The 26,039-nt window shown below is 46.2% G+C and overlaps 1 protein-coding gene across 1 annotated transcript; it reads right to left on the bottom strand.

Annotated features, from left to right (window-relative positions):
• Window positions 1-385: 385 nt before the first annotated feature.
• LOC118081383 (uncharacterized) lies at window positions 386-26,039 on the bottom strand. Its single transcript, XM_088662527.1, is given in 13 exon segments — window positions 386-7,627; window positions 8,779-8,905; window positions 10,169-10,251; window positions 10,740-10,848; window positions 11,849-12,235; window positions 16,671-16,753; window positions 16,756-18,177; window positions 21,086-21,175; window positions 22,939-23,077; window positions 23,779-23,882; window positions 24,097-24,223; window positions 24,765-25,369; window positions 25,901-26,039. Coding segments are annotated over 12 exon segments (4,785 nt in total). The 5' UTR covers window positions 25,305-25,369; window positions 25,901-26,039; the 3' UTR covers window positions 386-6,053.

Below are 26,039 nucleotides of genomic sequence, written 5' to 3'. Positions count from 1 at the left end.
TAAAAGAAATGGTGCCAACCTTCTACCAAATTTTGATGACTATCTGTATTTAAATCCTTCCCAACATAGTCCAAAAACATGGCCCAAAAGCAGTTACTTTTGCAATATCACCAATTGCCTCAGGAGGATCTAACTGAGTTACATAAGTGTCAAGCTGATCGGTGCGAGTAGTCTCGCACCTTTTAGCTTGAAGTCAAAGTGAGGAATGTAGCAGGGGCCCAAAGGGCCCCAATTAAGTTAATGATGTAATTCCCTGAAAATCCTGGAATATGCTTATATTAGTGAATTATGGTAACCTGTTGCTTTAGAGAAACTGATGATTCAGCAAGAAGCCGTCCCTACTAGGATAGGTCAGCTAATACGTAAATCACAAAGAAGCAATTCATAAACTAGAACATAAATTGTTACATCCACACGTAACACAGGTTCCCATACATGCAAACTAACAATATGTAACAGATCACAGTAAGAATCAAAGTTTAGTTAGCAACGCTTATTGCGCATGCGTATTAGATTAGGTAATGACGTACGTATTAAATATGAAATGAGGTGATGAATATTAAATATTAAATGATGTAATGATTTATGTGATTGGTTAAATTGAAATCCTTTGTCTGAAATGTTATAAATACCCCTGCCTGGCCTTTGGGCGGGGTTCCAGTATTCCGAAAAGATTCGACTGTAACCTTATTGCTTTGCAATAAACATAATGGACTCCTAACTCCTCTTGTCTCTGAGTTTTATTGGCTAACTCAGAAGATAAGTCATTTTTGGCTTACAGCAAGACAACTGTAACCTTTGGGTCTGACTGTTACCTGTCTCTCACTTTGCTGGTGTTTGAAGCTCATTCTGTCTGTGACATCATACACTGATGTCACAATGATACATCTGCATTCATCCACGGTAACATCACTGGCCAATAAACTCCTGCGACTAGATCACCAGCAGCCTGGCTCTCCAGCAAGCTTGATGTTTTAGTTCATAGCCTGAGCATGAAGAATAATATGGAGATCATCAGGGGGGTTGGGCTGAGTGTTCACCAGTGTGCAGATGACACCCAGCTCTACCTCTCTTTTAAATCGGAACCATTGAAGGGGGTGAATGTCCTGTGTGAGTGTCTCGAGGCATTTATTGGATGGATGACAGCTAACGGATTGAGGATGAATCCTGACAAGGCAGAAGTACTGTTTTTGGGAGACAGGAGTGCGGGTGAGGGCGGGGCTGGTCTTGAATGGGGTAACTGTGCCCCTGAAGGACCAGCTGCGCAGCTTGGGAGTCATTTTGGACTGACAGCTGTCCATGGAGGCACTGGTTAATCCTGCCTACCAGCTGCATCTGGTACACAAGCTGAGATCTTACCTGCCTGCAATTCAAAGTGTTGGTTTGGACCTTTAAAGCCCTAAACGACTTTGGCCCAGTAAATCTGAAGGAGTGCCTCCACTCCCATTCCTCAGCTCCAGCTCTGAGGGCCTTCTGGCAGTTCCCTCACTGCGAGAAGCAAAGTTACATGGTACTAGGCAGAGGGCCTTCTCGGTAGTGGCACCCTCCCTGTGGATCGCCCTCCTTTCAGATGTCAAGGAGATAATGAACTATATAACTTTTAGAAGATATCTGAAGGCAGCCCTGTATTGGGAAGTTTTTAATATTTGATGTTTTACTATGCTTTTATATATACTGTAAGTCACCCTGAGTTGCTGGGGAACCAAATGGGCAGGGTTATACAGTGGTCCCTCGACTTACGAAATTAATCCGTTCCGAATGCACATTCGTAGGTCAAAAAGTTTGTAAGTTGAAAAAGCGGTTTTTCCCATAGGAATGCATTGGGGGGGGGAAATATTCGGAAAAATTTGTAAGTCGAGGAAACCGCAACTAAAACCGCTAATTGTTTCCATTCGGATGTCGTAACTTTCGGATGTCGAGTAGTTCGTAAGTCGAGGGACCACTGTAAATATTAAAATTGTTGTTGTTGTGTTTATAAAATCTGCTCTTAGTATTTAAGAAAATCAAGGAAAACCCAGGTGCTGTTTCATTTATTTTAGACTTCCAGTGGGTCTATAATCTTGTTTTGTTTTTAATGTGCTCCTGAAGCTTTAGCATGAGAGACAGAATTACCAGTCGGAAAGCTTCTACCAGCATGCAAATATAGTGATGGTGGTGGAATATTTGCTTGCTGCAACTGGCTCCTTTCATGAAGCAGAATGTGTATATTGGATGCAGACACTGTTTAACTATCCAGCAACTCCATTTAAGGCTTGGTTAGGTTTATAAACTCTGTAGCGTCCCACTAAAAAAATCCAAATCACTTGCTTTCAGACTCCTGCCTGGCTAATTCCATGCTTCAATTGGAGTCATGGCCCTGCCCTAGAGCATAGAAACAAATTACAAGTATGTAAACATGTGCAGAGTGCTTATAGCCTGAAGTGAGAACAGCTTGGAATAGGTATCACTCCCAGAAGGTACACTTATTCTGCCCCCCTGCGATTTATTCTCCTGCATGTATGGAAAAAGGATCACTGTTTCCTGTCTGCATTAGGAGTGAGAGGGTTTATCTCACAGGTCTTTCCTCAGCAGAAATGGGCAATGTAACATAAAAGGATTCTGAAGGAAATCAGCCCTGAGTGCTCACTGGAAGGACAGATCGTGAAGCTGAGGCTCCAATACTTTGGCCACATCATGAGAAGAGAAGACTCCCTGGAAAAGACCCTGATGTTGGGAAAGATTGAGGGCACAAGGAGAAGGGGACGACAGAGGATGAGATGGTTGGACAGTGTTCTCGAAGCTACCAACATGAGTTTGACCAAACTGTGGGAGGCAGTGCAAGACAGGAGTGCCTGGCGTGCTATGGTCCATGGGGTCACGAAGAGTCGGACACGACTAAACGACTAAACAACAACATAAAAACATGTTGGACTTAATGTATGTGGGTTGTTTTGTCAGCGTTCTTGGGGTTGGCTTAGGCCAGTGTTTTTCAACCTTTTTTGGGCAAAGGCACACTTGTTTCATGAAAAAAAATCACGAGGCACACCACCATTAGAAAATGTTAAAAAATTTAACTCTGTGCCTATATTATTGAGGTTATTAGCTGCTTGAGGTTATTATTGAGGTTATTATTGAGGTTTTAGCTGCTTGTCCACACACTGGAATCCCCAAATAGCTGCAGCTTCCTAGCATGTGCCCGCAACAGTGGTATTTCCATTTATAATAAGGTCAGGGGACTTCAACTCAAACCCAAAATGGGAGGGGCTTCCCAAGGTGTAAAGTGACCCTCAACAGCATCAAGACTGACCGGGGGTGTGTGTTGCAATATACATTTCTGATACCTTTAATATTTTGAAGAATTTTGTCTGCTTATGAAAACTGAAATTAGCAATTGGGGGTGGCTGGGACTGGGTGCAAGTAATTATCTTTGCCTGGGGCACAAGATAGCCTGGCACTGGGGCACTACACCCATACACAAAGCTGGATGCATGTGCGCCATGGCTGGCAGCATCTTCCTGCCTCATAAACATAACGATCCGAGATCACTCATGAACTCCCCCACCCCACAACTCCACGGCCTCCCTCCCCGCCTGTCACTTTCGCACGACATCGGGGCTGTAAGGCGACAAGGTCAGGCAAGAGCAGCCTAGCTGCGCCCAAAGACCCGCCCGTCGCTCGGGCGGCGGATGGGCATCGTTTCTCGCTGCCAGGGGCCCACGCTCGCTCCTCGAGGTGCCCTCGATGACCCTGCGCGCTGGGAGGTTCGGAGGGGCCTTCCCGTCGGAGGTCACGCAGGGTCTTCCCGCTCCACGCTGGCCCATTAGGCAGCCCTGCCCGCAAAGCCAGCGCCCGCCGCCCGCGCTCAGCCAGCCAGCCAGCCAGGGATCCTGCAGGTGCGACGCGGCGGCTTGCCGCCCCACCGCCATCTTTTCTTCACGCACACCAGGCAACATCTCGCGGCACACTAGTGTGCCGCGAAACAGTGGTTGAAAAACACTGGCTTAGGGTATGGTTGTTCATTTGTGCTTGGCTGTGGTGGTCTTTGTTTCGTGTGTGAGTGTGCAATGTCTCAACAAAAGAAACTGACTTGTAAAAATGGTATGAGAGACATTGCACATATTTTTGTAAATCAAGAAAATCTTTAATTAAAAAAAACATGTTGGACACAGTAAGGCAACCGAAAGGTTTTCAAAACTTTATTGTGTCCATTCAAAAGTTAAAAAGAAAGTTTAAAAGAGAGATCGATCTATATATATATGCATGCTTAATCATTATTGGCATTTTAATCCTGCTCCACAAGTAAGCTCCCAAGATTGACTCACAAATATCAAGAAGACAGATGCTGCCCTCGGCTCACAATCTAAGAGACGCAACACAAAGGTGGACTGGGAGGGAAAAGGGAAACAGCAAGTTCAGGCACCCACCCATTCTTAGTCTCTCAGGAGAGCCAATGTAAAGGCCATGTAGTCTCACCTCTCCTATACCCTGATGAAACAGCTGCTGAGTAAGTCCATTTATTAGGAATATCAAGTGCCGATAAACGTAGGTTATTTGTGTTTCAAAGACCAGCTGGACTTGGGCACCTAACAAGCTCATCAGCTGCATATTCCTGCGTTGCAGAAGGTTGGACTAGATGATCCTCAGGGTCCCTTCAAACTCTACGATTCAATGATTCTATTGCAAGCAGTGACAGTCCCATCTAATCAGAAGATCCTTGAGAAATGGAACACCAGGTTCCTCCCACAGGATCATCTGCAGACACCAGAACATCTGATGATCCTTCAGTCTCTTTTCACTTTCACATTAGATCGTTGCAGTAAGTTGCTTTGTAGGTGGCGAGGAGGCGTCCTCCCAGCCCTTTTTGGCTGCAATCCAAAAGCCCCACTAAACTGAAGGGGAATTCTGAGTACACATGCTAGGATTGCTTTGTTGGCACCACATGAAACTTTTATCCATACACAGATCCTCTCCCTATGCTAAATGCATAATGACTCTACGGGGGGGCGGGGATGCAGAAATGTTTAAATAGGAGGAAGGACTGCTTTTTCTCTGCCTACATAATATGGACTCCTCTGCTGGCAGCCCCCTTACCCCGAGCGTAAACCTATTATATTACAGTGGAACCTCAGTTTTCGAACATCTCCCTTGACAAATGTTTCTGTTTGCGGACGCCGTAAACCTGGAAATAAATGCTTCGATTTTCTAACACGCCTTGGAAGTCGAACATGCCACTCAGCTTCCACTGAGTGCAAGATCCTGAGGCCTAGCTGTTGACTGCCGAGTGTTCGGTTTTCGAACGTTTCAGAACTCAAATGGTATTCTGGAACGGATTACATTTGAAAACCAAGGTACCACTGTATCTTCTTTTCTAGCATAATTGTGTCCTGCCCCTCCTTGTGGTATTGGGAAATGGCGTCACATGGTAGTATTGAGGTTTATCTCTTGCTGTGAGGAGGTGACATTAATATTTTAATGTGTTGCAAAACACTTTGATTTTCTTTTCCCCTTAAAACTATAAAGCGGCATAGAAATGAAATTAATAATAATAATAATAACAATAATAATAATAAGAGCTGCATTAAAGTTTAACAATATTTGTGCATCGATATAGCTAACAGTGACAGAAGCTCTTTCCGCACCCCAAGTATTTATCGGGGAAGGGAGGGGAAGCGCCTGTCCAATGTGAATTCTCTAGTGCTCCCAAGGTTCGATTAGTCGTTTAGTCATGTCCGACTCTTTGTGACCCCATGGACCAGAGCACGCCAGGCACTCCTGTCTTCCACCGCCTCCCGCAGTTTGGTCAAACTCATGTTCGTAGCTTCAAGAACACTGTCCAACCATCTCATCCTCTGTCGCCCCTTCTCCTTGTGCCCTCAATCTTTCCCAACATCAGGGTCTTTTCCAGGGAGTCTTCTCTTCTCATGAGGTGGCCAAAGTATTGGAGCCTCAGCTTCACGATCTGTCCTTCCAGTGAGCACTCAGGGCTGATTTCCTTCAGAATGGATCAGTTTGATCTTCTTGCAGTCCATGGGACTCTCAAGAGTCTCCTCCAGCACATAATTGGTTACTCAGTCTCAAATCACATACTGCTTTTCTGGTGTGAATCCACCGAGGGGAAGTAAAATTGGTTCTCCATCGGAAGCCATTTCGACACTCCAAGACATGATGGGTTCACTGCCCCCCCTGTGAGTCCTTTGGTGTCTCTTAAGCATACACTTATCATAAAAGCTCTTTCCACATTCCAGGCATTGGTATGTTTTTTCTCCCGAGTGGATTTTCTGATGTCTGATCAGGTTTCTTCTTTGAGTGTAGTTCTTTCCGCACTCTGTGCACTGATAGGGTTTCTCTTCTGTGTGGACTCTCAGGTGGGAAGTAAGGCTCGAGCTCTGGCTGAAGCTCTTTCCGCACTCTGAGCACTGGTAAGGTTTCTCTCCCGTGTGGATTCTTTGGTGTGTAAGAAGGTGGGAGTGGTCATAAAAGCTCTTGCTACACTCCACACAGTTATAGGGTTTTTCTCCTCCATGTGTTCTTTGATGAGAAGCAAGGTTTGCATGCCACTTGAAGTTCTTCCCACACTCCGGGCATTTATACGGTTTTTCGCCCGTGTGAGTCCTTTGGTGAATAAGGAGGCGCGATCTGTCGTAAAAGCTCTTGCTACATTCCGAGCAGTTATATGGTTTCTCTCCTGCGTGGATTCTCTGATGGGAAGTAAGGTTGGAGCTCCGGTGGAAGCTCTTTCCACATACCAAGCATTTATATGGCTTCTCCCCAGTATGGATTCCTTCGTGGGAAGTAAGCTGCGAACGCCGAATAAAGCTTCGGCCACACACCAAACACTTATGTGGCTTATCCTTTGAATGAATCAGCTGGTGTATATTGAAGCCTGATTTATCACAAAAGCTCCTACTGCATACTGTGCACTTATAGGGTTTCTCTCCCGTGTGTTTTCTCAAGTGGGCAGTGAGGTTTGTGTTCCTGTTGAAGCTCTTTCCGCACACCGAACACTGGTACGGTTTTTCTCCTGTATGGATTCTCTGGTGTGAAGTAAGGTACGCAAGCTGCCTGAAGCTCTTTCCGCACTCTGGGCATTGATACGGTTTCTCCCCCGTGTGTTTTCTCAGGTGGGAAGCGAGGTTTGTGCTCCTACTGAACTTCTTCCCGCACTCTGAACACTGGTAGGGTTTTTCCCCCGTGTGGATTCTCTGGTGCACAGTGAAGTGTGCACGCTCCCGGAAGCTCTTCCCGCACTGCAGGCATTTATATGGCCTCTCTCCTGTGTGGATTCTTTGGTGGGAGGTGAGGTGCGCTCTCTGCCGGAAGCTCTTTCCACAGTCCAAACACTTGTGCTGCTTCTGGCCTGTGTGGATCCTCATGTGGACGTTGAAGTGTGATTTGCGGCTGAAGACTTTCCCACACAGCAAGCAGACATTCTTTTTCTTTCCTTTTCGTCTCTGCTGCTGAACTGAAATTTCATGAAAGTTCCGCCCAGGCAAAGATTTATTCCCCCACTTCCTGGTTTGGTTTTCTTCCTGCTTATTTGGTCCTTCTTGATCTCTGAAGTTCTCATCCATGTCTTGAAGCTTATTTCTCTCCGATGGCGCTGCACAGAGTTCGTCGTCATCCTTATTGTCCCACCCTTCAACTGGAATAGAGAAATCCATTAACAGCACAAAAAAGAAAATAATAGATAGCATTATTTTGATTATGGATGGCATTCAGTGCATTGTTGTGGGAAAGTAATACATGTGTGGCTCTGCTTCACACACACACACACACACACACCCTGCTCTAATACTCTAAGCCAGAGATGGGGAACCAGTAGTCCTCCAGATGTTGCTGAACTACAATTCCCATTACTCTTGGCCATTGGTCATGCTTGCTAGGCCTGATGGGAGTTGTAGTTCAGCTACATCCAGAGGGCCAAAGGTTCCCTACACACGATTTAGAAGCATGAGGACTGGAATCTTACTTTATTTTTAAGGGAAGGCTTGGAGTTCTGATAGTAGTTCATGGAATTGTAGAATTGGAAGGGACCCCCAGAGTCATCTAGTGCAGGAATCTCAGCTAAAGCATCCATGGCAGATGGTCATCCAACCTCTGCTTAAAAACCTCCAAGGAAGGAGAGTCCACCACCTCCCGAGGGAGCCCAATGTTGAACGATTCAGGACAGATAACTCAAATGACTTATTCACAGAGCACATAGTCAAACTATGGAACTCACTTCCCCAGGAGCCACCGGTGTCCACAAAAGTGGATGGCTTCAAAAGGGGATTGTACAAATTCATTGGCTATCAACAGCAACAATGGCTATGCTCTACCTCCAGAGGCAGTAAATATTTTTGAATACCGGTTGTTGGGAATCACAAGTAGGGAGAGAGTTGTTGTGGGCTTCATATTGGGGCATCTGTTTGGCACCTGTGAGAACAGGATGCTGGAATAGACATGTAATTATTATTAGTATTATTATTATTAATAATAATAATATGTTGCCCATCAGACTGAGTTTCCCCAGACATTCTGGGTGGCTTACATCATATGTAAAAACATAGTAAAACATTAAAAACTTCCTGATACAGGGCTGCCTTCAGATGCCTTCTAAAAGGTATGTAGTTCTTTATCCCTTTGACATCTGATGGGAGGGCATTCCCCAGTGTGGACGCCACTACCGAGAAGGCCCTCTGCCTGGCTCCCTGTGGCTTCATGTCTCGCAGTGAGGGAACCGCCAGAAGGCCCTCGGAAGTTGGCTTGGTCCACCAGCCGGGTTTGTCTGAGGTTCATAAAACAAAGAAGGGTCCTTACCGAGTGAGGCCACGCTCCGAGAATTTTCCAGCATGACTTCCCTGTGCAGGGCCTTCTGGCTCGAATCCAGCAAAGCCCACTCCTCGTTGGTGAAATACACAGCCACCTCCTCAAAGGACACCAGAACCTAGAGGAGGGGGGGGGGAGGGAAACATCTCATATTAACAGATAACTAAAGGATGTGTAAATCCCCAGAATCTCCAGGTGGGTTTGGGGGAGACTGTAAACCCTGGAAGGCCATGGCCAGTCAGGCCTAATCCACGCCACAGCTTCCCCCAAAGCATTCCTGGAATTGTAGTCTGCTAAGACTGCTTAGCGTTGTTAAGAGCAGGGTGGATAAAAATCAATGGTTTTTTTAAAAAAATCGGGTTTTTTGATTTAAATCGATTTTTTTGATTTAAATCGGATTTTTTAAAATAAAATGTTTTTTGAGGAAAATATATTACCATCCAAAGGTTATTCCATCATGAAATAAAGATTAGTTCTTTTAATTATGTAGAATAAGGTTGTATATGTTTAATTTTTGGGATAAATGAATTCCATTAATCCATTCACAATGTCATGCTCTTCCAGAGGTTTTTGTAAGATTATTGGGCAGTTTCTCTGCCTACAAGATATTATCACAGGTGCTTGGTTTACTTTTGCAGTTCTCAAAACTGAATTTGACTCAACAGAGATCACATGCCTCTTCTTCACAGCAAAAATGTTATAACATGAACAGAGTTGAGAAAAAGACCTTAATCCTATTGTTCTACAAACCTATGAATACAGAAACAACCCCTTCAGTGCTAAGTTTCAAGAAGTTCAGTGAATAGAATAGAAACAATATTTTTCTGATTGTTTGGAGTGGACAGTATTTAAGTTTTTCATGTGTAGGCTGGGCTGACAGTCTAAGTTTCTTAAAATATATATATATTGTTTTTGTTTAGCCAAATTAGTTAACAAACATGGATGTTTGTTTAAGCAAATAACATATGCTGTAATGTTATTGTTTCAGTTGAATAAATCTATTTAAATTGTTGTTATTAAGGCAATGATTATTTCTCTCCTTCCCAAGTACAACAGTAAAGTTGTCCAAATATGAATGATTAACCTATTAAACTGGGGATAAAAAACTAATATGAAAAGTTGTTATTCTAAAAATCTTCATCTACATGCATATTAAAGTTATACCAGCAAGAATTAGTCTTTATGTAGAAAACTATGATTTAAATCCTTACTGACTAGTGATTTAAATCGTGATTTAAATCAGTTTGATTTAAATCAAATCCACCCTGGTTAAGAGACTGCCTATTCTCCTCACAGGCCTACAATTCCCAGAGTTCCCTGGAGAGAGGAACAGATTGCTCTAAGCCCCACCACGTAGCTGCCAATTATCTGCTTTTCCTACCTGAGCTGGTTGCTCGGGATCTATTTCTGCTCCGCCGTGAAAGAGTGATGTTGTAGGGAGCCTCAGCGGTGTTATTCCATTCCCTGTCAGGGGAAACAAGGATAGTAAGGGGGCGTGGAATGAAAACCCAGCATTTAAAGTCAGTGTGGAAAACCTTTTTTCAGTCGAGGGCAACATTTCCTGACGGTGGTTCAGAAAAGGGCAACCAAAACGATAAAGGGGATGTGATAGGAGGATTTATTTAACAGAAGGCCCTTCCCTTGCAGAATTGGGAATCGTAACCTAAAAGTAAAGAATACTTAACATACAACTGCAAAGTTAGAAGGGACCCCCAAGGGTCATCTAGGCAACCACCTGCAATTCAGGAATCTTTTGCCCAATGTGGGGCTTGAACCAATGACTCCGAGATCTTACTCATGCTCTACCACCAAGAGATCTAGGGTGATGCTCAAATTTAACTAATAATAAAATAATAATAATACCAACTGAGCTAGCCCTCTCTGTGGGGCATGAACAGCACATAATGAGAAAAGGCAAAGTAAGACAACAGATTTTCAAATGCCTTCCTTACCCAGTGATGTGTCCCAAGTTCGATTATCTGGCGAAATTTCCCCAAAGAGCACCGTCTGGAAGGTTACCGGCAGATTCTCCCTCAATTCAGGGGATTCATTGCTCTCCTCCTGAGACAGGAGCCCGGATCCCAGACAAAGAAGAGGGAGAGGAGTTAGAGCAGCTGCAGGATGGGGGTCTTTTGGTGCTCCAGATGTTGCTGAAAGATCCTCATCTTCCCTGGTCATTGGCCACCCTCGCTGGGGCTAATGGGAGATGTACTGTAGTTCAGCAACATCTAGAGCAGGCATCCCCAAACTGCGGCCCTCCAAATGTTTTGGCCTACAACTCCCATGATCCCTAGCTAACAGGACCAGTGGCCGGGGAAGATGGGAATTGTAGTCCAAAACATCTGGAGGGCCGAAGTTTGGGGGTGCCTGCTCTAACCACTAGGGCTGGGTGATATATGGTTTTCAACATCGCGATATCTCACCAGCAAAAGATCGCAATATATAGCACATCCAAAATAAGGATGGAGCTAGGTAGAGGCATCATCTGGCTTCACAGTTTTCCCTGCATTGTGATTTTTGCACCCACCCACCCACACCCATGATTCATGATACATTGCCAGGTCAAAAATTATGAAACCGATATCACGATATGGCCTTTGAACCGGTTTTGGACAATATATTGACTTTGAGGGCCCATTTCACAGACTAAGCCAAAGTGGGGCCTACAGGGGAGTCTGAAGGGGGACTCTGAGGGCCCATTTCACAGACTAAGCCACAGTGGGGCCTACAGGGGAGTCTGAAGGGGGACTCTGAGGGCCCATTTCACAGACTGACCCACAGTGGGGCCTACAAGGGAGTCAGAAGGGGGTCTCTGGGGGCCCATTTCACAGACTAAACCACAGTGGGGCCTACAGGGGGGTCTGAAGGGGGACTCTGGGGGCCCATTTCGCAGACTGAGACACAGCAACGCGTGGCAGGGCCAGCTAGTTGATATATAAAAAGTCTTGAGCAGACTTTTACCATGACGTTGTGAAGGCTTGGCTTTCCACAAAATGCAATTGTCTTTGAACACATTCTGTGCCTCTTGGAAAACGACCAGGGTGAAAATGCTCTGTCTCACCTGCTTCTCCTCTCCCTGCTTCTTCTCCTCCGCTCGACTCAGAAGGAAACCTTCTGCCAGGGCCACCGCCTGGGAACTGGTCTCTGCTCCACATTCCCTCACCCAGCTCTCCATCTCCGGGGGGAGGACAGCCAGGAACTGCTCCAGGATCACCAAGTCCAGGATTTGAATCTTGGTGCATTGCTCCGGCTTCAGCCACTGACGGCATAGATGGTGGAGTCGGCTGCAAACCTCTCGGGGTCCTTTGGCCTCCTGGTAACGGAAACGCCTGAACTGCTGGCGCTGAGAGTCTGATCCCTGCCCCACTGGGCCAAGCATGTCCATTGCAGGACTGGGCACAGAAGTCCTTTCTTCAAACTTCACAGGGAGTCGCTCTTGGATCCTGTATCACATGTTCCTTGCAGTCTTCCCCCCCCCCCCTGCAGATAAAAGAAAACAACACATTGGGAATCAGAAGCAGGCTTCGATCAAAACATTTTACTGAGAAACATTCCTCAAGTCTCCAATGGATTTAACAAAAAAATCATTCTAGGTGGAAAACACTGGTTGAGTCCTGGAAAGGCTTCATTTTATTAGCTGCATTTTTATTCATGCCAGGGGCTAATACTGTATGAAGCTTTCTTCACTTGCTTTTTGAAAAAGGGATTTATTAACAAAGAAACAAAAAACAAACGTGCCAACATAACAAGGCAAAAGAAAAAAACAAAGAATCAAAAATTCTGGAAGCCCTTTAATATTAACAATTTGGATCATTGGTATTCAAGCTTTTGCCAAATTGCCCTTCTTGAAATCAAGATATATCATAAACTAAAAGTATCTAAAAGGCAAAGCTCGAATGACTGAGGTTGTTTTTTCCCCATATCGTATATGGTATGTTTTTATATCTTATACAAATATAAAGACACATTGTCTATCAGTGCCAACAATATATGCAAAATGCCTGGCTAATTTAAGACAGTATCCAATCTTTCAAACTCACAGGTGGAGATTTTATGAATCTTTTTTATTTGTAAATATTTGTATGCATTAAAACTTTGTTATCCTTTTGGAGCTGTGCTGTACAGCATCTTTGTACTTTTGTCCTTCCTGGCTGTGACACTTTACAGTTTAATTTTTTTTATTTTCGGGGGGGGGGTTATTTCTCATTGTTTTTTTGTGGGGGGTAGGGGTTACTTGCTGCATTCTCCACAAGCTCACAAACAAGATCAGTAAAATCCTGGAGAGCTGTTTCCAGTGCTAAGCCGCATGTACTGATGGGACTGACTCGGTGAAAGGCAGAGCTACCTACGACTTTGCTTTGCGGATCCGGAGCATCCTTGCCCCTCCAAAGTCTGTCGCCCAAGTAATTTCGGGTTTGAATGCGACAAGGACTGAATCCGGATCCCTTTGCGTACTGGAGGCCTTTTTTTTTTTGCTCTGCCGCTAAGATTTTGGCCAAAAGCTGGACTTGGGGAGGGTTACTTTTGCATGAAGAGTCACGAAGGGGTCACGAAGAGTCGGATACGACTAAACGACTAAACAACAACAACACTTTTGCATGCAGGCAAAGCAGCAAACTACAAGCGGAGACGCGTCGATCCTGGGAAGCGCTTTCCCAGCCCCAGTCTCCTGCCCCCGTGGGGAAGGGCGCTCTTTGCAAGCCAGATAAGGCAGATCCAATCTGGGGGACCTTGTGTGCATGCAAAGCAGGCAACCTGCCCCCTGATCCATTGCACCCACAAAACACTTCCGGGGGGGCCAGCTTGGCCCTGCGATCGTGGGTCCCCGGGGCCGTGGGTGCCATGCGGCGTGCAGCATGGCCCTGGCACCTAAATTTGTGGGTGCCCGTTCCCCTCCATGTTAAATTTTGTTGTGGGTGCTCGGGCACCCAGGGCCCCAGGGAGCTGGCACCCACCCACCTTGCTCCTGTGCCACCCTGGAGGGATTCCTCACCCACCCACCCCATTCTTACCAGTAGGGGAAAACCAGCACCCTCCTCCTACTCCAGGCACAGACCCCTCCCAGGTTTTTCCCCAATGTAGGAGGAAGTGACACCTTCTCTCCCCCCGCACACACAGAGTAAGTGCCCTTTCTAGGAATAAAAGCAAAGTGTTTTAACCCTTTATCACCTGGAGGGGCAGCTGCGTTGCTGCAGTTGTTGCTGGACACGCAAACACACGCGCCCTCCAGCAGCCTGCGCGGATTTAGTTTGCCAGGAGTCTTGCAAAGTCCAAAGAGTGGTGCCGTCGGCTTTACATTACAAGGGCAGCTTCTGCGGGCATGATCCCCATCCATGATTGCTGGGGGGGGGGTTAGACTACAACTCCCATCAGCTCCCAGCCAGCACGTGGTGCCTAGGGGCTGATGGGAGCTGCAGTCCAAAAACTATATTCGAAGGGGAGCGCGCTCTTGCATTGTCTCCCAAGACAGAAGGAGCTTCGTGCCCGCGCCCCTAAACCCTTTAATTAAGCGAGCTTTGGATGATGTAGGTAGAAGAGGGTGGGGTGGGGATGGAGGGTTAAGGCAAGAGAGTGCCCCGCTTCCTAGAGAGGCTCATTAAAGAGTGTGGGCATTCACTTCCTGCTTGCCAAACCCACCGCCCCACACTTCTCCTGGAGGAGCAGCATTTGGTGAGTGCAGAATGGGCGGGGGGGTCGTGGGTGGAAGGGAGAAAAGGACAGTGCAAGTCTAGGCAGTGGGCTTTTGTAGGGAGAAACCTCCCCAGCTAGTAAAGGGAGAGTGTAAAAGGCAGGCAGGTGAGGAGCAGCTGGTAGGGGGGTCCCTCTCCCCCCACCATCCCAACCCCCCCCTGGTCAAATGGGGCCACGGCCACGCAGCCGACCAGAGTTTCTCCACGACACCCATCGTGGGGGAGAAACGTCCCCCTTTGGGCTGTTAATCTGGGAATTCCTGAGGTCATAGACTCAGTTGGAAGGGACCCCAAGAGCCATCTAGTCCAACCCTCTGCAATGCAGGAATCTCAGCTAAAGCATCCCTGACAGATGACCCTCCAACCTCTGCTTTAAAACCTCCAAGGAAGGAGAGTCCACCACCTCTCGTGGGAATCCGTTTCGGTGGGTCAGAAAGTTTTTTTCCTGATGTTGAGTCGCAATCTCTTTTCTTGTAGCTTGAAGCCATGGGTTCGAGTCCTACTCTCCGGAGCAGGAGAAAACAAGCATGCTCCCTCTTCCATGTGACAGCCCTTCAGATATTTGGAGGTGGCTATCCTATCTCCTCCCCGCCTCCTCTTTTCCAGGCTAAACATACCCAGCTCCTTCAAGGGGCGTAAATCAAAACCCCAGGCCAGGAGTGCCTCTGGCACTCTGCCATAGTCAGCTTTGCAGGGACACCCAACTGCTTTTGTGGAGGGGGAGTGGCTGGCGGTTCCTGTTGAGCTGTGTGAGGTTTGGTGCTGTGTGATGGTCAGGGTTAGAATCCTTACTGGATCTTGAGAAAGTTTGCTGGGCGACCTTGGGGGGTCAGTCGCTGCTTCTCAGGTTGGCCTACCTGGTAGGGGTTGTTGTTGGGGTTGAATGAGGAGGGGGTGGGGACCATGTGTGACAACTTGCGCTCATGGGGGGAGCTGGGATATAAATATGATAGGTAAAAACAAGGACCCATGCATACATGCGCAAAGGTGCAGATGCAAGAATTATTGCATGCGTGGGCCACATGCGAAGTTTACCGCCTGCAGTAGCCTGGCCCTGAGAACAAGCAGAACGATAGGGGTGCTTTGTTTTCATGTTTCTATTTTTTGTTTTGTATTAAAGAATGGGGTTGGACTAGATGTCCCTTTGGGTTCCCTTCCAGCTCTGCAATTCTACGATCATCCTACTTTATTATTATTATTATTATTATTATCCAAAGAGGAAGCATTGTAATAATGAGGAACTTCTGTTACATGCTACATGTTCCACTCGTGAGAAAGGAGAAACATTCCTAGAAACCTCTGTGTGTGCCCCAGAACTATGTTATCAGAGGGGACATAAGAAAGAACGAACAGAAATTCCCAACAGTAAAAAGTGATAACACTGTGATGGACTAGGCGGGTGTTGGGCCTGATCTGGCAGCCAGGTCCTCTTACATTTTTTAAACAAGCAAAGACAGATACTTTTAGGCAGGGGGGGGGTCAAGCTTCAATCACGGCTGGTGACCAGCCTGCTAGGAGCCTCTTCCTGGTTGATTTTATAGAGGCTGCTAGAGTCAAAGATCGCTTTGCCAGTGCTCCAGTGGCCTCAGGAGATCCTTGCGCCCAAAGGCCAGGAGGGTCTGAGGAGAACATCTTCATAGAATCATAAAACTGTAGAGTTGGGAGGGACCTCAATGATCATCTAGCCCAGGCATCCCCAAACTGCGGCCCTCCAGATTTTTTGGACTTCAATTCCCCTCACCCCTCACCACTGGTCCTGTTAGCTAGGGATCATGGGAGTTGTAGGCCAAAACATCTGGAGGGCCGCAGTTTGGGGATGCCTGATCTAGCCCAACCCCCTGTAGTGCAAAAATAAAGAGTAGACTGAACAGGCAGCCAATATCACATTGTTTAATTAAACATGATTGTCCAAGGTTACAGCAAGGGGAAATTTTTTTAAAAAATGCTGTCAATGCAGAATTTATGGACAGAGACTAAGCATAACATTAGGCCTACAAAAATACAACCTAGACATGCATCTATCCTGGACTCATTTAGTCACTGGGAACTGCCCATTCTGAGACCTGCTACAGCTGCTTATTAAGATTTGATTGGTCAAGTGATTCTCTAATTATTCATATGCTTTCTCCTGGGTTGGCATCGGAAGCTTATGTTCCATCTCAAGGACTTCCCACATTGCAATCATCTCTAAGATTTGCAGGATTCCACCGTTTGACGCAGTTGAAAGCGTCTTCTCTGACAGAAGGTCATTCCGCACTCTGCGTGTTTATGCGGCTTCTCATGTGGATTCTTCGATGTGTGTTGAGGTGCGTGCTCTGGTTGAAGCTTTTCCCGCACTCCAAGCACTTGTAGGGCTTCTCCTCTGTGTGGGTTCTCTGATGTCTCTTAAGGTGTGTGCTCTGATTGAAGCTCTTCCCGCACTCTGAGCAGTTGTAGGGCTTCTCCCCGGTGTGGATCCTTAGATGCACTTTGAGGATCCTGCTGTCGCTGAAGCTTTTTCCGCACTCGAGGCATTCATAGGGTTTCTCCTGCGTGTGAGTTCTTTGGTGTACTTTGAGGCTTCTGCTGACACTGAAAGTCTTGCCGCATTCGGAGCATTTATAGGGCTTCTCCTGGGTGTGGACTCTCTGATGTACTTTGAGGCTTCTGCTATCACCAAAACTCTTTCCACACCCAGAGCATATAAAGGGCCTCTCCCCCGTGTGAGTTCTTTGATGCGATTTAAGGATTATGCTTTGACTGAAACACTTCCCGCACTCAGAGCATTTATAGGGCTTCTCCCCTGTGTGGATTTTCTGGTGTATTTTAAGGTTCCCGCTATTGCTGAAACACTTCCCGCACTCAGAGCATTTATCTGGCTTCTCCCCCGTGTGAATTCTCTGATGCGATTTAAGAATTATGTTTTGACTGAAGCTCTTTCCACACTCAGAACATTTATAGGGCTTCTCCCCTGTGTGAATTCTTTCATGTCTTTTAAGATGTGTGCTATGACTGAAGCTCTTTCCACATGCTGAACATGTGTAGGGCTTCTCCCCTGTGTGGATTCTTTGATGTTTACTAAGGTTTGAGCTCAGGTTGAACCTCTTCCCACACTCGGAGCACTTATAGGGCTTCTCCCCAGTGTGGATTCTTTGATGTGATTTAAGCTCAGGGCTGCGACTGAAGCCCTTTCCACACACTGAGCACTTATAAGGTTTCTCCCCTGTGTGGATTCTTTGATGTCTTTTAAGGTTTCTGCCATCATTAAAACTCTTTCCACACTCTGAACATTTATAGGGCTTTTCTCTCGTGTGAATACTTTCATGCCATTTCAGACTTATGCTATGACTGAACCGCTTCCCACACTCCAAGCATTTATAAGGCTTTTTGCCTGCATGGAATCTTTGATGGAGATGAAGGTCTGAGCTGCGAAGGAATTGCTTCCCGCACTCCAAGCATTTGTATGTTTTATCTGTAGCATGCGCTCTCTGATGTTTAATAAGGTATATCTGCTGGCTGAAAAGCTTCCCACACTCGGCGCATTTTAACAGTTTCTCCTTGTGATTTTTTCTTTGGTCGCCTTCACAATGTTCTTCTTCTACTATTGGGATTTCATGAAAGTCAGTCCCTTCAAAAACAATGGATTTGTTCCCCCACTTCTGTTTTAATTCTGTTTTCATTCTATGCTGTTCACACTCTTTAGTGCCCTTTCCGTCGTCATCTAAAGGAATCAAAGGTGAAATCTGATCAGGGAGGAAGAGATCCACGAATCATGGAACAAACATTGATCTGATGAACCTTGGAACAGACAAATGGGGTGGTATATGGAGCATTGGCTATTCTGCTCATGCAAGACCACAGGTTCACTATCCGACATCTCCAAATGCATGTAATCAATAACAGTATCAGGAAAACAGAGACCTTAAAGCAGGCATCCCCAAACTGCGGCCCTCCAAATGTTTTGGCCTACAACTCCCATGATCCCTAGCTAACAGGACCTGTGGTCAGGGATGATGGGAATTGTAGTCCAAAATATCTGGAGGGCCAAAGTTTGGGGATGCCTGCCTTAAAGGACCACTTTCAATCAAAGTAGCTAATTCTGGGCAATGTTGTGACATAGTCTTTAAAGCAGGAGTGAGAAACTGGATCTGGGTGTTAGGCAGGTTGCTTAATTCTATCCACTTGTCAATCACCCAATGGTATAATGATGTCCGGTGACTGACAGCTTAAAAAGTTCAGAAGGGGTCCCTGTAAGCACCAATCAGCTGAGTGGAGGTTGGAGCAGCTTCCTTTGAAGGTATGTCCTTAGCACCAATCAGCTGATTGATGCCAGGAGCTGCAACCATAGCTGCCAAGTTATCCCTTTTTTACAGGGATTTTCCCTTATGCTGAATAGGCTTCCTCGCGAGAAAAGCGAAAACTTGGCAGCTATGGCTGCAACTTCCAAGGAGTTTGCCAAAATTGTTCAACTAATTGGCTGTTACAGGGAGCCGCTTTGAAGTCCATTTGCAGGAGCACTTTGGATTCAAACACATTACCTGTCAGGGGTCACCAACCCAACCCAATTCAAAGGCAAAATGGGCAGGTGCCTTCTAATTGATTTCTGTGAAATGAACGGTGTGGCTAGCTTGTATATGTTTCCTGGTACAGTGTTACCTCGGGCTAAGAACTTAATTTGTTCCGGAGGTCCGTTCTTAACCTGAGATACCACTTTAGTTAATGGGGCCTCCCGCTGCCGCCACCGGAGCACGATTTCTATTCTCATCCTGAAGCTAAGTTCTTAACCTGAGGTACTATTTCTGGGTTAGCGGAGTCTGTAACCTGAAGCATCTGTAACCCGAGGTACTACTGTATTGAAGAATGCTCTGTGTTGTTATTACAGAGCAACTTCATCAGACAGTGTGTGTGTGTGTGTGTGTGTGTGTGTGTGTGTGTGTGTGTGTTTGTGTGTTTGTGTGTGTGCGCACAATCTCCATAACCATCAGGACATAACTGTCAGGGGCGGTTGTCTCGCTGATTTTGTGCTATGCCTGGCTCCCCATGGCAGCCATTCCATACCCTCCAACATTTCTCCGATGAAAATAGGGACGTCCCATTCCATAATGATAATTTTACTGTTTATACCCTGTCCATCTGACTGGGTTGCCCTCTGGGCAGCTTCCAACATATATAAAAACGTAATAAAACATCAAACATTAAAAAAACCACCTTTCCTAGACAGGATTGCTTTCAGATGGCTTGGGGGTCGGATAACTCCATACCCTCCAACATTTCTCCAATGAAAATAGGAGAAATGGAAGATTCTGGGATCAAATCAGAAACCGGGACGACTTCTCTAAATCAGGAACGTCCCTGGAAAATAGGGACACTTGGGAGGGTTTGCCATTTTGTGTTAGGCCATGCCCACTCTATGGCAGCCATTTTGTGACTGGCAGTCCCAGCACCCCCTTCAAAAATTTTAATGCAACCACTAGTCCAAAGACATTGGCAACCCCTGGGACAGGAGGATGTGGTTTCTGGGGAACGGATTTGTGGGCCAAATTGGGGCCAAGCCTAATTGGGCTCATGGAGTGCAGGTGGGTGCTACGAAATAAGATCTGCCATTCCTCACTTTAGATACAAACTACTCCTTTCCCAGCTGAGAGAATCCCTCGCACTGTTCCCTGGTTGTTTCTCAGATATACAGGTCACCTGCAACTTATGGGGGGGCACGTTTCCGGGATCGTGCCTAAAAGCCAAAACCACGTATGGTCAAAACACACTGGGTTCAATGGTAGGTGGGGTCGCCCCCTTCCTAATTTCTTTTGCCAAATGTGCACAAGCTAAAGGTGTATAAGTTACTGTACCCCTCAACTGGGTGGTTTTTGTTTTTTCTTAAGAAGAATTTCATTTATAAGGAAATAGGAGAATAGAATAAAAAGAAAGAAATAGGGGGGAAGGTGCAAAAGGTACAATATCATAGAATAAGTAATATCAGTTACATTATTATACAGATATAAGTCATATTATCCTTATTAATACGTTTCTGAGCACAATTCAAAGTGTTGGTGCTGACCTTTAAAGCCCTAAACTGCCTTGGCCCAGTATACCTCAAGGAGCGTCTCCACCCCCATCGTTCTGCCCGGACACTGAGGTCCAGCGCCGAGGGCCTTCTGGCAGTTCCCTCGTTGCGAGAAGCAAAGCTACAGGGAACCAGGCAGAGGGCCTTCTCGGTGGTAGCGCCCGCCCTGTGGAATGCCCTCCCACCAGATGTCAAAGAGAAAAACAACTACCTGACATTTAGAAAACATCTGAAGGCAGCCCTGTTTAGGGAAGCTTTTAATGTATTTTAATCCTTGTTGGAAGCCGTCCAGAGTGGCTGGGGAAACCCAGCCGGATGGGCATGGTACAAATAATAAATCATTATTATTATTATTAGCTATTATATTCTATATAATCTCATTCCAAATATCAATATATTTGTCCAGACAGTCTGGCAATCCGTTCACATGTTGCAAGTACTGACGTATTGTCAATCCATCAATTAAAGGGGATCATAACTGGGTGATATTCAGCAAGAAAGAAATGGTTGTTAGGTGAAGACATAGCCGGGTACATCCGACATGGGGTCCCACCTCTAAAGTGCCTACCTGCTGATCTCTCCTCTTCAGAGCTTTCGGCAAACGGGTCGCCCCTTTCTCCCTGCCAGGAGATATGGTCCAGCCTGGGAAGTGGAAGCCCTATTTAAAATGAAAGAAACAAATGACTTGTAGGAACAAAAGAGCCTTGCAGTTGTCACATCACACCAACGGCCCATCTAGTCCAGCTGTTACACTGGACAACCAGATGTGTCTTCTGGGAAGCACACAAGCAGGACCTGAGCGTGGCAGCAGTAGCTCCACTTGTGATTCCCAGCAACTGCTAATCAGAGGTCATTGTGACCTCATGCTGATGTGATTGGATGGGAGGAGACCAGCCATTGTGACCTCATGCTGATGTGATTGGATGGGAGGAGACCAGCCATTGTGACCTCATGTAGATGTGATTGGATGGGAGGAGACCGGCCATTGTGACCTCATGCTGATGTAATTGGATGGGAGGAGGCCAGCAATTGTGACCTTATGCTGATGCTGCCTGCTTTAAGGAAAAGGACTGGCCACTGTGAACTGGCTCTAATTTTTGCTTGGCCAAAGAGGAGAGAAATCCCTCTGATGCTGCCTGGCTTGTAATTCTTATGCCATATGATGTATTTATTTATTTTAAAAAACACTTAAAATACTGCTACTTCGTTTAAAAAATCAAAGTGGATTTCATGTGTGTGTGTAATTTACAATAATTATATATGTATAGCCATATGCACACAATAAAAAATGAGATAAAAATTAAAATCACAGTCCACCCGTTGTCACACAAGAAATTGCTATTGTTATTAAGTCTTGAACAGGCATCCCCAAACTTCGGCCCTCCAGATGTTTTGGACTACAATTCCCATCTTCCCCGACCACTGGTCCTGTTAGCTAGGGATCATGGGAGTTGTAGGCCAAAACATCTGGAGGGCTGCAGTTTGGGGATGCCTGGTCTTGAACATGCGTACCACCAGCCAAGAATGTGAAACCTCACTGATCAGCCCCCTTCCTTTAAAACTCGTGAGAGATTTTGTCCTTTTCACAGTTATTGTTGGTGAAGTACTTTCAGGAATTTGCACTGCAGTTTTTTTCTGTAAATTCATTTTTAAGCTAATGGTCACATTACCGCCCTTCTCTGCTTTCCTTTCACTGCCAGAGACAATTTCTTTGTCCTGAGAGCCTTTCGGCCACTAACTGAAAAATTCCCCCCATCATCCTTGCTGATCTTGTCCAAAGGAAAGCAGATGTTTGACTGCAGCTTGGCTGCAGGAGTTGCCCGAAGGAAGCTAGCAAGGTGCCACCCAACCCTCTTAGGGACTCAATTGCAGATTTTTGTAGGGTTTACTCCGACGTCCTTTTTCTTCCCAAAGATATCTCACAAGGGAGCAGAGGCTTAGGATCAGAGTTTTCCTCCTTTATTCTCTGTACCTTGGTACCTTGGTTGTCAAACGGCTTAGCTCCCAAACAAATCAGCTCCCGAACACCGCAAACCCGGAAGCAAGGGTTCCGGTATGCAAACTGTTTCGGAAGCCAAATGTCCGACACGGCTTCCGATTGAGTGCAGGAAGCTCCTGCAACCAATCTGAAGCAGCGCCTTGGTTTTCAAACGGTTCCGGGAGTCGAACGGATTAAGTTCAACAACCAAGGAACCACTATATTTTAATAGATGGGGGGTTGTATTGTTTTTAATTATATTATAATTTAATATTTAAGGATTAACTTTTCACACCTTTTTAGCTTTTGGCATTTTATCTGCCTTGTTGCAATTTGTGTAATCTGCCTTGTGTCCTGGGTCCAGCAAAAAGGTGGGATGTAAACAAATAAATGCTAACCTCATAGTAGCTGTAGTACCAATTCTGCCTGACACGCTTACTTACCGAGAGAGGCCAGATTCCCACAATTCCACAGTTCTCCGTGGCTCCCCCGTGCAGAGCCCTCCAGCCTGGGTCCGGCAGAGACTCGGCCTCCGTGGAAGGCCGTGAAATGCACAGCCATTTCCTCAAAGGTCACTAGGTCCTGGAAGCAAGGAAGGAAGGAAAGAATGATAGCCATGTTCAAATATATTAAAGATGCCATATAGAGGAGGGAGAAAGGTTGTTTTCTGCTGCTCCAGAGAAGCAGACACGGAGCAATGTATTCAAACTACAAGAAGGAAGATTCCACCTAAACATTAGGAAGAACTTCCTGACAGTAAGACCTGTTCGACAGTGGAATTTGCTGCCAAGGAGTGTGGTGGAGTCTCCTTCTTTGGAGGTCTTTAAGCGGAGGCTTGACAGCCATCTGTCAAGAATGCTTTGATGGTGTTTCCTGCTTAGCAGGGGGTTGGACTGGATGGCCCTTGTGGTCTCTTGCAACTCTATGATTCTATGATTCTATGAATCTTTACTTCTCACAAGTAAAGCAACAAAAACGAAGGCAGGAAAAGCTGAGGTGCCTTAGCAGATCTCCTGCAATACCCAAAGCGTCATATATAATAATAATAATAATTTATTATTTATACCCTGCCCCTCTGGCTGAGTCTCCCCAGCCACTCTGGGCGGCTCCCAATTGAATATCAAAACAATACAGCATTAAATATTAAAAAAATAATATTAAATAATAATAATTAATTAAAACAGCCTTCCTAGTGAGCAGCTCTGACAGAAGAAAATGGCTGCCATCTTCAGGTCCAGAGTGATGGGCAGAGGAGAAAAGGCACCCAAAGTTCTATTCTGTACCTGTTCTGGCTGCAGAGACGCTGCTTCCAATCCATCATAAAGAGAAGCAGGCATGGGAGGACGCCCCAGGGCCATTTTGCTGTCTCTGAGGGCTCTCCTACTTCCTACAAGGAAGACAAAGAAGGTGGATGATATAGCAGGGTTAGCTAGCCCTCCTTTGGCCACCACTGACGGGTCAGTGGACCCCCCTGGGGCCCACATGCCAGTGGTGGGCGTGGCCAATGTATAGGCAAACACAGGTTCAGGTTCTCTGAATGACGGCTTAAAGTGGTACAGGGCTGTTTTAAATGTTTAGAGCGGATGGGACCCATGCTGTACCCAGAGAGGAGGCGCCCCCTTCGGCCTCCTGCACGATCCCCCGGAAGGGCGGCCGCTTTGTGATGTTCGACGGAGCATCTTCTGCCTCTGGGGAATTTGTGGCTGCTTTGGAAAACGTCACCTGTGCCTGAAAAAAGAAGAAAGGCATGTGAGAGGAAAGAGGTAGTAGGAAAAGGGAAGAAATGGAACAGGCAATGGACAAGGGTGCCATCAAATCAACAAATATTACATCGAAACAATTACCAAATTGCCTAGGAATTCAGATTTCCGTGTAAACTTATTCTACCTTCCAAACCTTGCAGCACACTCCCAGAGATGTCTTTGGCAAATGCACTTAAATGCGCTTATTCTATTATTATTTGAACTTTCATAAAGTTCGTAATTTTCTACACATCTGCATAGGCATGTCTAAATAAGACTGTTTTTAGCAGACACCGAAAAGTTTACAGTGCCTGGTATCCATAGCTAAATTCTTTTAGTTTTTAAGTTGATCTTTTGCCACCTGGAGGTTTTTTCTGTCGGTCTAGAAATGCTTATAAACAAACAAGCAATAAATCCCTTATTTGGGCAACATCCGAGAAAAGGTGGGTGGCCGGTGAGACTTTTTAGGGGACTGTCTCCACACATTCTCAACCCATTGGAAGTACTAGGATGAAACACTTTCTCACCTGCTGCTCCTCCTGCTTCTTGTGCTCTGCCCGGCTCAAGAGGAAACCTTCAGCCACGGCCACTGCCTGGGAACTGGACTTCGGGCCACACTCTCTCACCCAGCTCTCTATCTCTGGGGGGAGGACAGCCAGGAACTGCTCCAGGATCACCAGGTCCAGGATCTGAGCCTTGGTGTGCCGCTCTGGCTTCAGCCACTGGTAGCAGAGGTTGTGGAGTCTGCCGCAAACCTCTCGGGGCCCCTCGGCCGCCTGGTAGCAGAACGCCCTGAAACGCTGGCGTTGTACATCCGAGCTGGCATTGCCCTCGTCCAGGATCTTCTGCTCTCGTCTTTCGCAGCATTCCTGGCTGCTGCTGCCTCCTGACTGGACAATGTGGGGGCTTCTTCTCTCTTTGGAGCCATCCGAGTCTTGCTCTTCCACCTTTGACCTCTGCTCCAGCTCAGCCTCTAACAGGACCCTGACAATCTCCTTGTTCTGATGCCAGTTTCTGTCTGGAGGCAAGGACGGCCTGAATTTGGGGTGAGGAGAAGGCGACGACATCTCCTTGCAAAAGTGTGGAGTCCTTCGGTGTGCAAGTATCACACGCCCCTCTCAGGAAGAGGAGTCTGCAAGAAGCACAGGAAGATTCTGGGTATAGACTGGGGCTGGTTCCCTCAAGGAAGGCAGATGAGAACCCAAAGAGGATTGGAAACTTGGGTAAGGAGGAGGTGACAACAAAAACATCTTGCAAAGGACTCAAGACCTGAAGGAGTGTCTCCACCCCCATCGTTCACCCCGGACACTGAGATCCAGCTCCGAGGGCCTTCTGGCAGTTCCCTCACTGTGAGGTTACAGGGAACAAGGCAGAGGGCCTTCTCGTTGGAACACCCTCCCATGAGATTTCAAGGAAATAAACAACTACCTGACTTTTAGAAGACATCTGAAGGCAGCCCTGTTTAGGGAAGTTTTTAATGTTTGATGTTTTATCATGTTTTTAATATTCTGTTGGGAGCCACCCAGAATGGCTAGGGGAAACCCAGCTAGATGGGTGGGGTATAAATAAAAAATATTATTATTATTATTATTATTATTATTATTATTATCATCATCATCACACACAGTGCTATTTTTCTAGAAAAAGCAGCGCCAGAACTCACCATGAATGCCTCCCTTAGAATGGCAATGTCACCCACCCGATTTCCGGTGAGTTCTGGCGGGGCAGGGAGCCATTTTCACATGACTGGAACTGGAGGAAGCTATGCAAGAAGCACTGGAGGATTCTGAATAGAGACCAGG

This window comes from Zootoca vivipara, chromosome 2 (genome assembly GCF_965207765.1).
Source record: "Zootoca vivipara chromosome 2, rZooViv2.hap1.1, whole genome shotgun sequence".
Classification (NCBI taxonomy): domain Eukaryota; kingdom Metazoa; phylum Chordata; class Lepidosauria; order Squamata; family Lacertidae; genus Zootoca; species Zootoca vivipara.
The sequence above is the reverse complement of the archived record's forward strand: the minus strand, read 5'-3'. Positions and strand labels throughout refer to the sequence as shown.